Below are 14074 nucleotides of genomic sequence, written 5' to 3'. Positions count from 1 at the left end.
GTTAAGTCCCCGCCTCCACCCTAACAGATGTAGATCCCAATTAATTATTGGCTTCACACTGCCAATTACAATAAATGTAGAAGTCACACTCTGGTATTCAAATTCTCCATGGCAGAGCCACAAGATACCTCTCCTGGTTTCTCAGTCACCACTCTCTAATTGTGCTCTCTTCACTAGCCTGGCATTCCCCAGTTGTATTTGGGTAAAGATGCATACTATATGTCTCCTTTGGGAGAAGCATAATCAATAATAACGTATTAAAGGTTCTGGGACTTCCCTGGTGGTCCAGTGGTTAAGATTTTGCCTTCCAATGCAGGGGGTGTGGGTTCGATCCCTGGTCAGGGAGCTAAGATCCCACGTGCATCACGGCCAAAAAACTAAAACATAAAACAGAAGCAATATTGTAACAGATTCAATAAAGACTTTAAAAGTGGTCCACGTCAAAAAAAACTGTAAGAAAATAAAATTAAATATAATAAAGGTTCTGGGGGCTTCCCTGGTGGCGCAGGGGTTGAGAGTCCGCCTGCTGATGCAGGGGACATGGGTTCGTGCCCCGGTCCGGGAGGATCCCACGTGCCGCGGAGCGGCTGGGCCCATGAGCCATGGCCACTGAGCCTGTGCATCCGGAGCCTGTTGCTCTGCAACGGGAGAGGCCACAGCGGTGAGAGGCCCGCATACCACAAAAAATAAAATAATAAATAAATAAATTAATTAAATAAATAAACGTTCTGCAAAAGTCCTGCAATTAATAACCAAAATCTTTAACCCAATTTTTCCTAGACTATTTTTCACTCAGTATTTGTCCCAACATGATGAGGTTCTCTCTTGCCTCCTTATTTCATTATTTATTTTTATTATTTTAAAAAATTACTTAATTATTTTCTTGCCTCCTTCTCTCAAGCATCTCCACTCTTCAGCAATTCACCATAAATTCCATTTCCTCTGTCTTAGTTCAGACTGCTATGACAAATTACCATAGACTGGACAGCCAAGACAACTAACATTTATTTCTCACAGTCCTGGAGACTGAAAGTCCAAGATGAAGGTGCAAGCTGATTTAGTTCTTAGTGAGAGTTCTCCTCCTGCTTTGGAGAGGGTATCTTTTGGCGGGTGGGGAGGGCAGCAAGCTCTCTGGTGTCTCCTCTTATAAGGGCACTAATTCCTTAATGAGGGTTCCACCCTCATGACTTAATTACCTCCCAAAGACTCCATCTCCTAATATCATCACACTGGGGATTAGAGTTTCAACATATGAATTTTGAAGGACACAAACACTCAGTCCATACCATCCTCCATGCCACCTTTCCTGCTACCCCAGTATGTGCTCTCTCTCTTGCCTTTGAACCCTGTCATGTTAGTGTCTCTTTGTCCAGCACTCAGCTACAATTCAGGGCAAGATATGGTTTCCACAGGCTTAAGTCCACAATAAACTGTGGGCACTATGGTCACACTTAGGTAGAGCGGACTCAGCTGGTTCCTGCAGCGCTTAATCTTGGCAGCAAAGAAACACCCCCAGTTCACTTAAAAGGTACTCTCTAATTTTCCTAAGTAAACTTACACATCATCTGCCTATTTACTATTTTAAAAAAATTTTTTTTTTTTTTTTTGCGGTACGCGGGCCTCTCACTGTTGTGGCCTCTCCCGTTGCGGAGCACAGGCTCCGGACGCGCAGCCTCAGCGGCCATGGCTCACGGGCCCAGCTGCTCCGTGGCGTGTGGGATCTTCCCGGACCAGGGCTCGAACCCGTGTCCCCTGCATTGGCAGGCAGATTCTTAACCACTGTGCCACAAGGGAAGCCCACATCTATGGTTTTCCAGTCACTAGTCTATAGCCCTAACTCTTTTTGGTGTTGGGAGTACAGGCGCATGTGGTGAATCTGTTACTTTTAGTCCAGCCCTCCTAGAAACTAACAAGTTAATTTAGCCACCTAATTTGCCTAAGACTAAAGAACCCTGAGTACGGAGTTAGCGGGGACCCAGCAATCATAAGGACTGCTTGAGAAAAGTTCTCTGACAAATGTAAGGCTTTAAACCATGACCTACTTCCCTGAAGTAGAATGCATTCTTCGCATTCCTCCCTGTCCTGGAGGACTGTTTATCAGGCACAGTTCCAGAAGTGACTTGAAATCTCTGTCACTGTTACAATTCTAGATAACATTGTAGGTTCTCTTAGCTCCATTTAGGACAAAAATCTTTTCAGCATTCTTTCAGCATTCAAAAGACCTTAGTGTGCCTTTAATTAATAACAAAAGAACAACCAATCTGCATTTTAATTGAAGTAAAACAAATTTCCTATATTGCAAACAAAACGGACAGATCTAACACTGCCATCACACTGAATTTAAAGGAAACTTAAACTCCTGAAGGTTTAAAAAAAAAATCAGATATAAAATCAAATCAATTTGAGTTTTGCTCCCGGTACTGTCAAGAATTTTTTGTTTAAATTTTATACACTTTTGTCAGGATTGGAGAAAGGATCTTAATAATCAGGACTGATTTAGTAAACTTTAGTGGTGACATTTTCCACTGCTTTTCAGTAACTTACTTCATATAAAACAGAGCAGAACAAGAACAAAAATTTCCACTCAAATATTTAGATTAACATTATAGGAGTCAGGAACTCATGTCTAAATATTGGTTAAACGTGTCATTTCTGAAATAATTAAGAAAAATCCGTCATAGAGAGACTGTCTAATTTTTAGCAATTTCCTGTAGATTTCAATCCCTTCTCCACCTCCCCCATCCCACCCCAGTTGGTACTGCAGTGTATATCAATTGTAAATTCAACCACATCTAAGGTTGAAGTTTGCATAGCATTCAACGTTACTGGTGTGGAATAGACTGTTTTACATACATACCCAAGTGAAGGATAATTTCAAACAAAAGTTTCTTAAAAAGCATTATGCAAGCAGTTTGTTACCTTAGTGAAAAATTAACACCCAGAACTGAAAATGTAAAAAAAAGCTAACAACCATAACATACATCAACAATCTTGTTTTATGCATCACAACAATATGTATTTCAAAGAGTGAGGAAAACCATCAAGGACATGATGGAGCATGGCTTCAATAAGGGTGGTCAATATCTGAGCAAGGACAGAAAATTGATCATGAAGCAGACAAAACCCAGAGCCTTATGTAATGGTTCAATTCAGTAAGAAATCATACGCTCAGACATGAAGAAAAATAGCAAACCATAAATCGTCCTCCAAACGACACACCAAAGGGCATACACTGGAGATGGAAAAAATTGCGAAGAAGAAGTATCTGCTTTGAAAGTGAAGATAAACCTTCCCCAAGCCACCTAGATTCTTTGCCTACAAATGGAAGAAATGCTAGTCAACCATCAGTCTCTTTCATTTTTAGGTGGACCCAGATGTGCTGGGGTAAACCAGTCACTGTTGCATGATGAAGCAGTGACCCAATGGCTGGTGGAGCCGGTGCCATCTGTCTTCTCCTCTATTAATATTCACTGTTGGTTCCACCCTCTCCCCAGCCGCCACTCTCAGCCCCTTCGGTGTCATCATCTCTTATCCTGTGATATTTAATCTTTCCCTGTGCCCCCGACTCTGCAAGCCTGGATTGCTCGCAGTGCCAGTGATCTGGGCTCTGAGCAGATCACTACTTAGAGAAACCCTATTGATCTCATGGATGCCCTCTGTCATTCCCTAGACTCTGCTGCAAACCTCCTCCTTACATTAAAAAAAAAAATCCCAAGCTGTTACTATCAAGTGATGTTCTCTCTTCTAAAGATACTATCGGTTTGAGCAGTTGTTTGGCACAGTTGGTTACACAGCAATAGACAACTGAAACCGACATCCTGAGGGGAACGTCCTTGTCTACTGGAGAAACTGAGGCACTCCGTATTCCAAGTCTTGAAACCTCAATTGTTTTTGGCTGCCCCCGTGCCGAGCCTACACCCTACACCCATCCCACTGCATGGGCTAATATCTGCCCCCCATGCTCCTAGGGGTGTCCTGTCTGCCGAGTGTGAGAGGGTCTGCCTCTTTGCTTTGTTTTTTATCGGAAGTCTTCACTTCACTGGCTCTCTGCTGCCTGTGCAGCTCTTACCATGATTGGCTGCAATTCTGTCGGCATCTTCCCATTATCCTCTTACAACATTCAGCTCTTTCATATGCCCTGTACCTCCTGGCCTCCCGACTAACGGTCTTTATCTGCCTGCAACACTTGCCAAGATCTTCTTTTCTTTGTACATCAGTTATCTGGACAATTCACTGAATAGACACGTACCAACTAATGGCAATTCTTCTATTTGTCTACTCAACTTATTTGAATCTTTCTTATTGAATCTTTTCCTCTAGAGGGATCCTATACTTCAGTTAGATCCTGAGGTGCTCAAGGATAATGCTGTGTGTAATTTACCTCAGGAAGCATCTAGACCAGGGCCTTTCATAGGCTAAGTGGTTAGGAAATACTTGAGTGACTATTTTTAATGCATAACGTTATCACATGCCAGGAAAATAAATTCACTTCTGAAGACAACACAGGCTCCCCACTTTTTTATATTTATGTGTGTATAAACTTACGATAGCCACAAGACAGAGGTGAGTCCAGAGATGTGAATATAAAAGTATTTTAAACCAAGGGTCTGCCATTAGAATCGATTACATTTTTAGCCACTCTCTTAATGCTTTTAACTACGTGTACAAATAAAGAGTAGGAAAAACTTTTTAAGTAAAAAGAAATCAATAAACATATATGCATACGGAAACTCGAGTTTTAATCGGAGGGACTATTTAGTCAATGGTACTGGAACAGGCAACCAGTATGGAAAATGAATTAAATTTCTCCCTCTAGACAGAAAATAATACATTTTAGTGCACTGGGAACACTTTAACCTTCTTTTTAGCACCGAGCTCTTGGATTTCTCTCTTCTTCAATCCCCAGTTCCTGGAGTACAGGAGCCAGTAAAGAAATGTGAATGAAATCAAGTGGTGGGGAAAGCCACACAGCCCTCTTCCTCTTTTTTTTTTAATTAAAAAAAAATTTTTTTAGACAGCCCCCTCTTCTGACCTTCAGCAACTTGGTTAGGTGTTAAGATTTCTTCACGGATTTTCGGACCAGCCAAAGGCCATAAACTAAGCCATCAGCTACTGTCTACTTACCCAACACAAGTGACGTTTTAAATTGATAAATGAGGGTTGAGGATTAAGGTTGAGGATTAAGGTTGAGGATTAAGAGGCAATCAGGTGGGAACGAAAAGTGAACTTTGACAAGTAGCTCCTGGCTCAGAAACGATGAGAGCATTTGATTCCACACCTATTTACCCTGAAGAGCACATTCCATTAAGAAAAAGCCTCTACTAGCAGCACACTTGGTTTCAAGACAGTAGAATAGAGACTACTCTGGTGGCGCAGTGGTTAAGAATCCGCCTGCCAATGCAGGGGACATAGGTTCGAGTCCTGGTCCGGGAAGATCCCACATGCCGCGGAGCAACTACACCCATGCGCCACAACTACTGAGCCCGTGAGCCACAGTTACTGAAGCCCTCGCACCTAGAGCCCGTGCTCCGCAACAAGAGAAGCCACCGCAGTGAGAAGCCGGCGCACCAGAACGAAGAGTAGCCCCTGCTCTCCTCAACTAGAGAAAGCCCACGTGCAGCAACGAAGAGCCAGTGTAGCCAAAAAAAAAAAAAAAGGCAGTAGAATAAAGGAGGGAAATTATGTAGGAAATGTTTCCGTTTATTTTCTCCTCTGTTGTGAGAAGGGGAAACACCTAATTCTTCTAGCATCATCTGAAACCCTCCCTCCCACCCACACAAGCACCAATGTCAATCAGTCTGTGCTGCTGTTACCTCTGAATGCCTCGCCCAAGTCTACACCCCAAACCGCTTCCTCCAGGCAATAGTGGCCTAACTAGGCAAATTAGGATCCCTGATGGGCATCAAGGCTACAGAATCTCAGACGCTGGGGTGGCCTGGGATTCTGACTGAATAATCTAGAAGGGGGCCCAGTGGTGTCTTTAAAAAGCTCCCCAGGTGACTCAACTGCACAACCAGGTTTGGGAACCACAGAAAATCTAATCTCTCCAAACTCCACAATTTGCAATGTCTGCATATGACGGACAGAAGATCTGCCAATGATTTATAGTTATCTCCCCTTCTTAAAAGTTGGCTTATCTCATTTACATAACATCATGAAGAAACTGTAGGGAAGATGAAAACCTTTGAACTTGAATGAATACTTGTATTAAGAGAAGCCTAACAGTGTCTGGGAAAGACCCTGCAGTTTCCAGTGCTTTGAACACCTACGTTTTCCTGGGAAAACACATTTATTCCAGTTAACAGAGCCAGGCTGTCATTTGTTATGAGAACTGAGAACAGCACCCAGGGGAGGGGACTACTGTTTTCCCAGGAGGTGGATTTCTGCCCACAATCCCTGATTCCAACATTTCATGGATCAGATGTATGAAGAAATTTCTGGCAACTGGATGATTTTAGATTGTTCCCAGAGGAGAAATTTTTAAACTGATAGCTAAAGAAGTAGGTCATTGCAAAGTCAATCCAAGCAAATAAAATTAAAGACAGTTTGCTAATTTGGGAAGGAAAGGGAAAAATACCTCAGCCCCCTTTTTACTCTAAACTTGCTTTTCCCCAATTTTGATTAATGTCTGGAGGGGAAAAAGTCTTTTAAAGTTAACTAACAATAAAATAAACTATACCCTTTAATGCTCTAAAAGCCAGTCCAGTCCCTGATGGAGTGGTGCACAGAAAAAAAGCATATGGTCAATATACCTGACAGGGCACCCAACTTCATAATTAAAAATGCATCGAGGAAACTGAGGTGCCAACTGAGGTACAGATTGGCAAATACTAGAAAAATCTTCTATCCACTGAGGCAAGGGCAAGGGAAAGTGAGCGCTGCTCTCCACAGAGTAGGGATACAAAGTGGATGAATCTCTTTGGAAAGTAAATTTAGCAAGGACTATCAAAATTTTAAATGCATGTAAATCCTGTGATCCAGCAATTCCACTTCCAGAAATATATCCTAGAGATACATTCACACACATACAAAGATGTCTGAACTAGGATATTCCCTGTGCCAATTTAATATAACAAAAGACTAGGAAAACCTAAATATAAACACAGGGGGATTGCTTAAATCATTATGGTACTTCAATCCATAAATGAGAAATTTATGTAGCCAATAAGAATGAGGGTAGATCTTTATGTCCTGATATGAAAAGATATCCAAACTCTAAAGTTTCAGAATATATGTTATGATCTTATTTGTTGAAAGCCAAAGATAGAGCTATTCTTATCTATATACTTGCATACGCATAAAGGTTTTAAAAGAATATGCTAGAAACAACCAACATTGATTTCAAACTATTGTTAACAGTGAGTACTTTAAGGGGTGGGGAGGAACACGAGGCTTTCCCTTTTTACCATACTCTACAAATTAAGGTTCTCAACCATTAACATTTTTAGAAAAATAAACATTAAATGAATCCTGTTTGCTATGACTTTAAATAAAAATCATTTTAATAAGAGTAAGCAAGTGCTTTTGATCATCCTTTTATAAAGCCTTTATTATTCAAGAATGATGATGTCAGGTCTACAGTCAGGTTTAAATAAGTAAACTTAATTATTCACGATAAGAAATAAAAATGTATATATAATCAAAATTATTACAGATTAATATCTTCACCTTAATCCTTTTATTAGATGTACTAACAAGTAAGAACATAGGTATAAAACCCATACCCATTCTCTAATAAGGTGCTAACTTACAGGAAAATAGCCCCAAATCTAAACAGACAAGACAAATAATTATAATTATAGATTTTTAAAGAATTTATTGAAAATAAGCTTGCTGGGCTTCCCTGGTGGCGCAGTGGTTAAGAACCCACCTGTCAATGCAAGGGACAGGGGTTCAAGCCCTGGTCCGGCAAGATACCACATACTGCGGAGCAACTAAGCCCGAGCGCCACAACTATGGAGCCTGCGCTCTAGAGCCCGCGAGCCACAACTACTGAGCCCGCATGGCACAACTACTGAAGCCCGCGCACCTAGAGCCCGTGCTCCGCAACAAGAGAAGCCACTGCAATGAGAAGCCCGCGCACCACAACGAAGAGTAGCCCCCGCCCACCCACCCGCGTGCAGCAACGAAGACCCAATGCAGACAAAAATAAATGTAAATAGAATAAATTTTTAAAAAAGTAAAGTAAGCTCGCCTATTTACAAGACATAATGCATCTCCCTCCCAAACCCAGCTTTTTCCATATATTTCTATTGTATTATTTTAAAATGAAACTTCTTCTAAATTATAATTTTTTAGGTTATAAGAGAACTAAGAATTGGCTTCAAGAAGTTTTAGTTTTATATATATATATATATATATATTTTTTATTTTTATTTATTTATTTTTTTGCGGTATGCCGGCCTCTCACTGTTGTAGCCTCTCCCGTTGCGGAGCACAGGCTCAGCGGCCATGGCTCACGGGCCCAGCCACTCCGCAGCATGTGGTGTCTTCCCGGACCGGGACACGAACCCGTGTCCCTTGCATCGGCAGGTGGACTCTCAACCACTGCGCCACCAGGGAAGCCCTTAGTTTTACATTTTTCATGTGATAAAAGTACTGATATATTTTTCTCACAACACTAAGTGCTGTAAATTCTAATTTCTCACTTCATGAATGACTACAGCAGTAAAAATTATAGAGGCCAAGGACGAGCACCATTTAGCTGGATTTTCTTTTCATTGGCATTCCTGTAACACTGAACAGGTGTTAAAACTGGTAAAGAAAAAGAAACCATTTCTTAGTGCCTTTTATTTTATTTTTCTTTCATTTAAAAAAACCCATTTATTTATTTATTTGGCTGTGTAGGGTCTTAGTTGCAGTGTGTGGGCTTAGTTGCCCTGCGGCATGTGGGATCTTAGTTCTCCAACCAGGGATCGAACTCGCGTCCCCTGCATTGGAAGGTGGATTCTTGACCACTGGACCACCAGGGAAGTCCCCTTTGTACCTTTTAAAACAAAACATTTTATTTCCATTTTATTAATTATCCTGTAAGATACCAAGCTGGAATCATCCTTTTAATGTAGTTTAAAGCTATCCCGGCACAGAGATTAGTCAAGGCACAGCAAATTCAAAGAGGACGCATGTTTGGGGCCTTTTCCTCACCAAGGGAAGTATTTTAAGTGGAAATCTTCACTGATCTCACAAATCTAAGAGCTTGAAAGGCTATAATGGATTAAAGGAAGGCACTGCAGTCCCCACAGGCTATCGGTACCCTAAACGACCATCTCCACACCCACAGCTCCAATTTCTAGACTGTGTTCTAATCAGAAAGCAGTACCTCTTGTAATCTGAGGGAAAGCCATATGAATACAGGTAGTCACACACAAAAAACCCCACTCTGTTAACATATAATTCTCTCGAAATCATCTTAAATTCTGGCCCTTCTAGTGTAAAACTGGTGGCAATCACATTACAGCCATCTCCATTCCTATTTTGTAAACACAGGGTAAAAGGGAAACGGCACATACCTTGTGTTGGGAGAGGAATTATGAAATGCAGCTGGCCAAATCAATTGTCTGTTTTAATGCACAAAAGGTAAGGGCGTCCTCAACTTTATTCATCGGGACGGTGGACGCTTCTATATGAATACATCTGTTTGAGTCACAGCTCTTATAACCAAATGGAATCACAGCTTGAAAGACTGACAAGGGTCCCAGTCTCCCCACCTGCCAGGGACCTAGGCCTCACACTGCTGCAACTGAGAACTGTTCCATTTCTAGCTCTGAGTCACTGAACAGAAAAGACAGAAAGGCTAATTTAGAGGATTGGGATTGTTCAGATTTAGCCTGAAGCTTGGCTCCAGAAATCAAGATTTGCCAGAGATAGGGAAGTTTGTCACTGGCCACCCCACCCTACACTGCTACCTGAGTGAAAACAGGCTTTTCAGCTTTTAAAAGCAGATGACTTCAAATGTTTAAAAGCAGATGACTGAGGAATACCACGAGGCTTTACTTACCACCTGTGTTCAGGTGCTCTAATCTTCCTGCACCCTGCAGTGGCCAAAATGGCAAACTCTCAAAATTAAACCTGGAAAATAACTGATCAAGCCATTTCCCTTCAGAATTAACATACAAAGATTGTAAAAGATTGACTGGAAGATAAGACTCCTTCCATTTCCTTTAAAATACATCACAGATAAAACCAGGACTTGTCTCAGTGCATCTAAACTGTGAGGCTTCAGTAATCAAGTTTTACCAAGGGGGGAAAAAAAATCTAACAGCCTTTAATTAATGATCAGCATTCTACTGGGGGGAGGAGGGAAGCATTAGTCTAAACCTCCCCAAATGTCCACAGACCCAATCAAAAAAGCTCAAGATGTAATTCATCACTAATCCAATGTATGAAGTGGTCTCCTCTGAGTAACCTGCATTTATAATGCATTTGTCTATCTGAGATTAAAGGCAATTTGAAATTGCAACGGTAAAAAGCCCTTCTAAAGAAACAGAAATCAGAGTCCCCAATCTTAGTTTCTTGCTAGATATTCACCTGGTCTGTGAATAACCAGACTCACTTTGACTTAGTCACTATCTGATAAGTGACACAGATCATGATGATGAGAAAGTCAAAGAACAAGTAGATGGGCCAAGGTGTTCCCCAACTTGACCGTCTGCGATCAAAATCAGGGAGCCAGCCTCATCCTCCCGGCCAGCCACACATGTCACACATGGGGCAACACCTGTTATGAGCCAAACCAGATATGGTCCCTGCCCTTGTGGAGCATTCAGAACAGCCAGAAGAACACAAGTCACTAAACCCACAAATATGGAAACTGCTGGAAAGAAGGGTCCGTGGTGCTGTGGGAACCTAGAATGGCAGATGAGATTACTCAGAGGTCAAGAACTGGGGCTGAACTGGGGCAAGGAGGGGAGGCAAAAGCTATGTGCGGAATCGTTCTTAATTAGACCATCCTTGTGAGAAGACTTAGGTCTTCAAAACCTGAGAAATAAATGTTGCTAGTTGAAATGAAAAACTACATACTTTCTAAGGATACATGTAAGTTTATTGATTTGTCTCCAAATTGATAACTGGGCCGTGGGCCAAAAAGTTCAATGATATTCCGGATGTCATTTAGGTAATTTTTTAAAGGAGGTCATCTGGCTGTTTCAAGATGGTGGTGACTAAGAAAAAGGGAGGATAAGGTTATGGAAGAAAGATAAAGAGAACAGAAAGGAGGGAATATTTTAAATGAACACACTGAAGTTATTGGGAAGGGAATCAGTACCATATCTCAGGGTGAACTGTTGATAAGACCTGAAGGACTGGTAAAAGCCAGGGAAAAAGATGTTCCCCAACTGCAAGCTTTTAGCAACGACACCTTAAAACTGCTTTCATTACTGGACTCTAAATACTGGTTATACAGCCATTTTGACAGTAGTCGGCATCAAAAAGTGATGTACAGTAAATATTAAAACCTAACTGAGATCTCAAAAGGATAGTACATTTCTTAGGCATCTCAGAAAATCTAGGCATTCCAGGCACAGTTGGTACCTGTGAGCACCTACAGCTCTAGTACAAGTAGTTATGTTAACGACTAGAGGTAATCTAGTTAAGAGCGGTCTCTCAGCCCAAACTAAACTAAGACAGCTAAAAGGTCAAGGCGATTAGGTCATATAATTCTGTGATTTTTACCTAGATTTCAGGGTTTTTTTTTTCCCCCCCGCACTGTAAACATCTATACTTCCTGAGATAACTCCTAAAGGTCCTCATGTACTCCGTATACCCTCAAATTTGACACAACGGGTTTTCTTTTTTCCTTTTAAGTATTAAATGTGGTTATCCACATCTTCTATAAAAATATCACAAAAAGGGTTGGGTGAAGCCTGGCTAAGGAACATAGATGCTGGAAAATAGATCTAAAAGACAACGATCTGAACAAGTCACAATCTTGGCGACTGTAGTCGCCAAGAAGAAATATTTCAGCCTTGAAGACTACGACTATAAAATGCAAAATGTCTAGGAGGTTCAGCACTGCCTCCAGAGACCAGAGTAGAGGGAATGCTGGCTTACGCCTCTGACCGCATTTGAGAACTTCTAACTACTCCTCCAGTATTTGTTTATCCAACTGAGTGCAATGAACTGAGCAAAAAGGAGGACGCCGCCGTGTTTGCGAAACCTGTCATTCCTTTTGGAAATGCAGCGTCGGCTCAGATTTTCTTCGGCTCCGAGCGAGCTACACCCCAGGCTTTCTCTGCATCAGGAAGGCGGTGTCTGCTCGAGCCGCTGCCGCAGGAGGACTGGGTACCAAACCCGGGTCGCTCCAGACACAGCTGATATCACGGACGGTGCGCTGCGGGGAACCCATGGGTGGAGGGCTCGCCAGGCTGCAACACACGTCAGGGCCCAACAGCGGACTTTCCGCTTGGGGAGATAGCGGGGCGGAGGCTCGACACGCTCGGCTCGGGGGTCAGTTCTCCGCGGACTCCCCCAAGCAGCTCGCCGGTATCGGGCTGGGTCGCTCCCACCGGAAGAGCGTGGAGAAAGGCTCAGTTAGCGGCGGGCAGCCGGCGGGTTTTATTACTGCGGATGGCGCAGTCGCCACCCCTGGAGACCCACTACAAAGATGCAAGCCCCTCGCCGCGCTCGCCGCTGCTGTGGTCCCGCCCCGGCGCTAAAGACCCTGAAAAGCCTAGAAAGAGGGATTCATGCTTCCGAGTTTGCAGATGGGCTGGACCGGCCGGGAAGTTATCGCAGGCGGAGATCAAGGGACCCCCCCCCCACACACACACACCCCACCCTCCGCCACCCCGGGGCAGGTGGCTCCGCGCGCCGGTACCTTGGTGGCGGGGTCCGCAGCGGCGATGGTCGCGTCCGCCGACGATCCGGGCGCCGCCTCCGCCGCAGAGCCTCCGCCGCTGGGCTCGGGCTCGGGCTCGGCCGGCGTCGCGCTCCCCGCCTCCGGCTGCTCCGGGCTCCTCTGTTCGGTGGAGCTCCCGGCGCCCATGGCTTGTCTGCGGTTCTCCCGCGTCCAGCAGCCGGGTTACGCCTTCCCCAAATAGCAGGGACGGGGAGAAGAGCCAGGAGCCGTGCGCCCGCGAGGTCTCAGGAGCGCCTTCCTCTCCCGTCGTCCTCCTCCGAACCCGCCCAGACAGCGAATGAAGGAGACGCGCTCGCTGCAAACTCCTTAAAAGAAAAAAAAAAAAGCCACCTCTTTGCCTCCTCCTCCTCCCCCTTGTTTTTCCCTCGCTTCATCACATGAGCACAGCCCCAGACACGCCTTGCAGCAGCATCTCCTGCTAGGCTGCTAGGACCCGAGGAGCGGCCAGAGCCTCGAGCCAAGGGCCAGGCGAGCCGCCCACCCCGACCCCTAGGACCCCTCCCGTTCCTGTACGGGGACAGGAGCTGGGGGACCACCACCCAGGGCTGCCTCCACGAAGGGGAGGGGAGGGCGAGAAAGAGGGCAGGGCAGAAAGCCCCCCGAGGAGATCGGATTCGCTGGGGTTTATTAAATGATTGATGACCCGAGGCAGGGCTTCTGCTGCAGCCCACTTTCAGCTGGCCCAGAGGCGAGCCCAGATCCCCGTTTGCTTACCTTCAGAGTGTTTGCTTCCTCCCCATTAGCAGGAGAAAGGCAAGCGCTCCTGGGCTCCTGCGGAGTCTGACCATATTAGGACATCTCACGTGGCAGGAGCCGGGAACCGAGAGGTTAATGCAGTCAGACCACGGATGAGGTGGCCCAGGCAGCCCCACGCTCTCCTATCACCCGGAACAAGTGATATCAGGCGATGCCGTGGGCAACACCGGCTGCCCTCATTCCCCGGGGAATCTGGGGAATGGAGCCTGTTACTGGAAATGTGCCTGTCCTTAAGGGCCTGATGCTGGAGGTCCAGGCCACCTCTCCCTCACGCCACCGCTGAAACAGGATGACATGGATCTGCTCGTCGTTTGCTGTCAGTATTTCTCCATAGATAAGGGCTTTCAATAATAACTGCCTAAGTGGCTTGCATTCTGTCCCTTCATACTCTTGAATATAATACTTGTCATATGAACATAGCAGGCAGTCACTATATATTCGAACTAAATTAAAATGTTAGCT

The 14074-nt window shown here is 44.3% G+C and overlaps 1 protein-coding gene across 1 annotated transcript in view; it reads right to left on the bottom strand.

The window, feature by feature from the left end:
• AKAP12 (A-kinase anchoring protein 12) overlaps positions 1-13715 on the bottom strand; it is a 103195-nt gene extending 89480 nt beyond the window's left edge. The window contains exons 1-2 of the mRNA XM_030853158.2: positions 13571-13715; positions 12815-13161 (exon numbers count right to left, since the gene is read on the bottom strand). Coding sequence (XP_030709018.1) covers positions 12815-12982 — 168 coding nt within the window. The 5' untranslated portion in view covers positions 12983-13161; positions 13571-13715. The remainder of the gene's footprint in view (positions 1-12814; positions 13162-13570) is intronic.
• Positions 13716-14074: the final 359 nt, after the last annotated feature.

This window comes from Globicephala melas, chromosome 14, assembly GCF_963455315.2.
Source record: "Globicephala melas chromosome 14, mGloMel1.2, whole genome shotgun sequence".
NCBI lineage: Eukaryota > Metazoa > Chordata > Mammalia > Artiodactyla > Delphinidae > Globicephala > Globicephala melas.
Note: the sequence above shows the minus strand (reverse complement) of the source record. Positions and strands in the feature narration are given on the sequence as shown.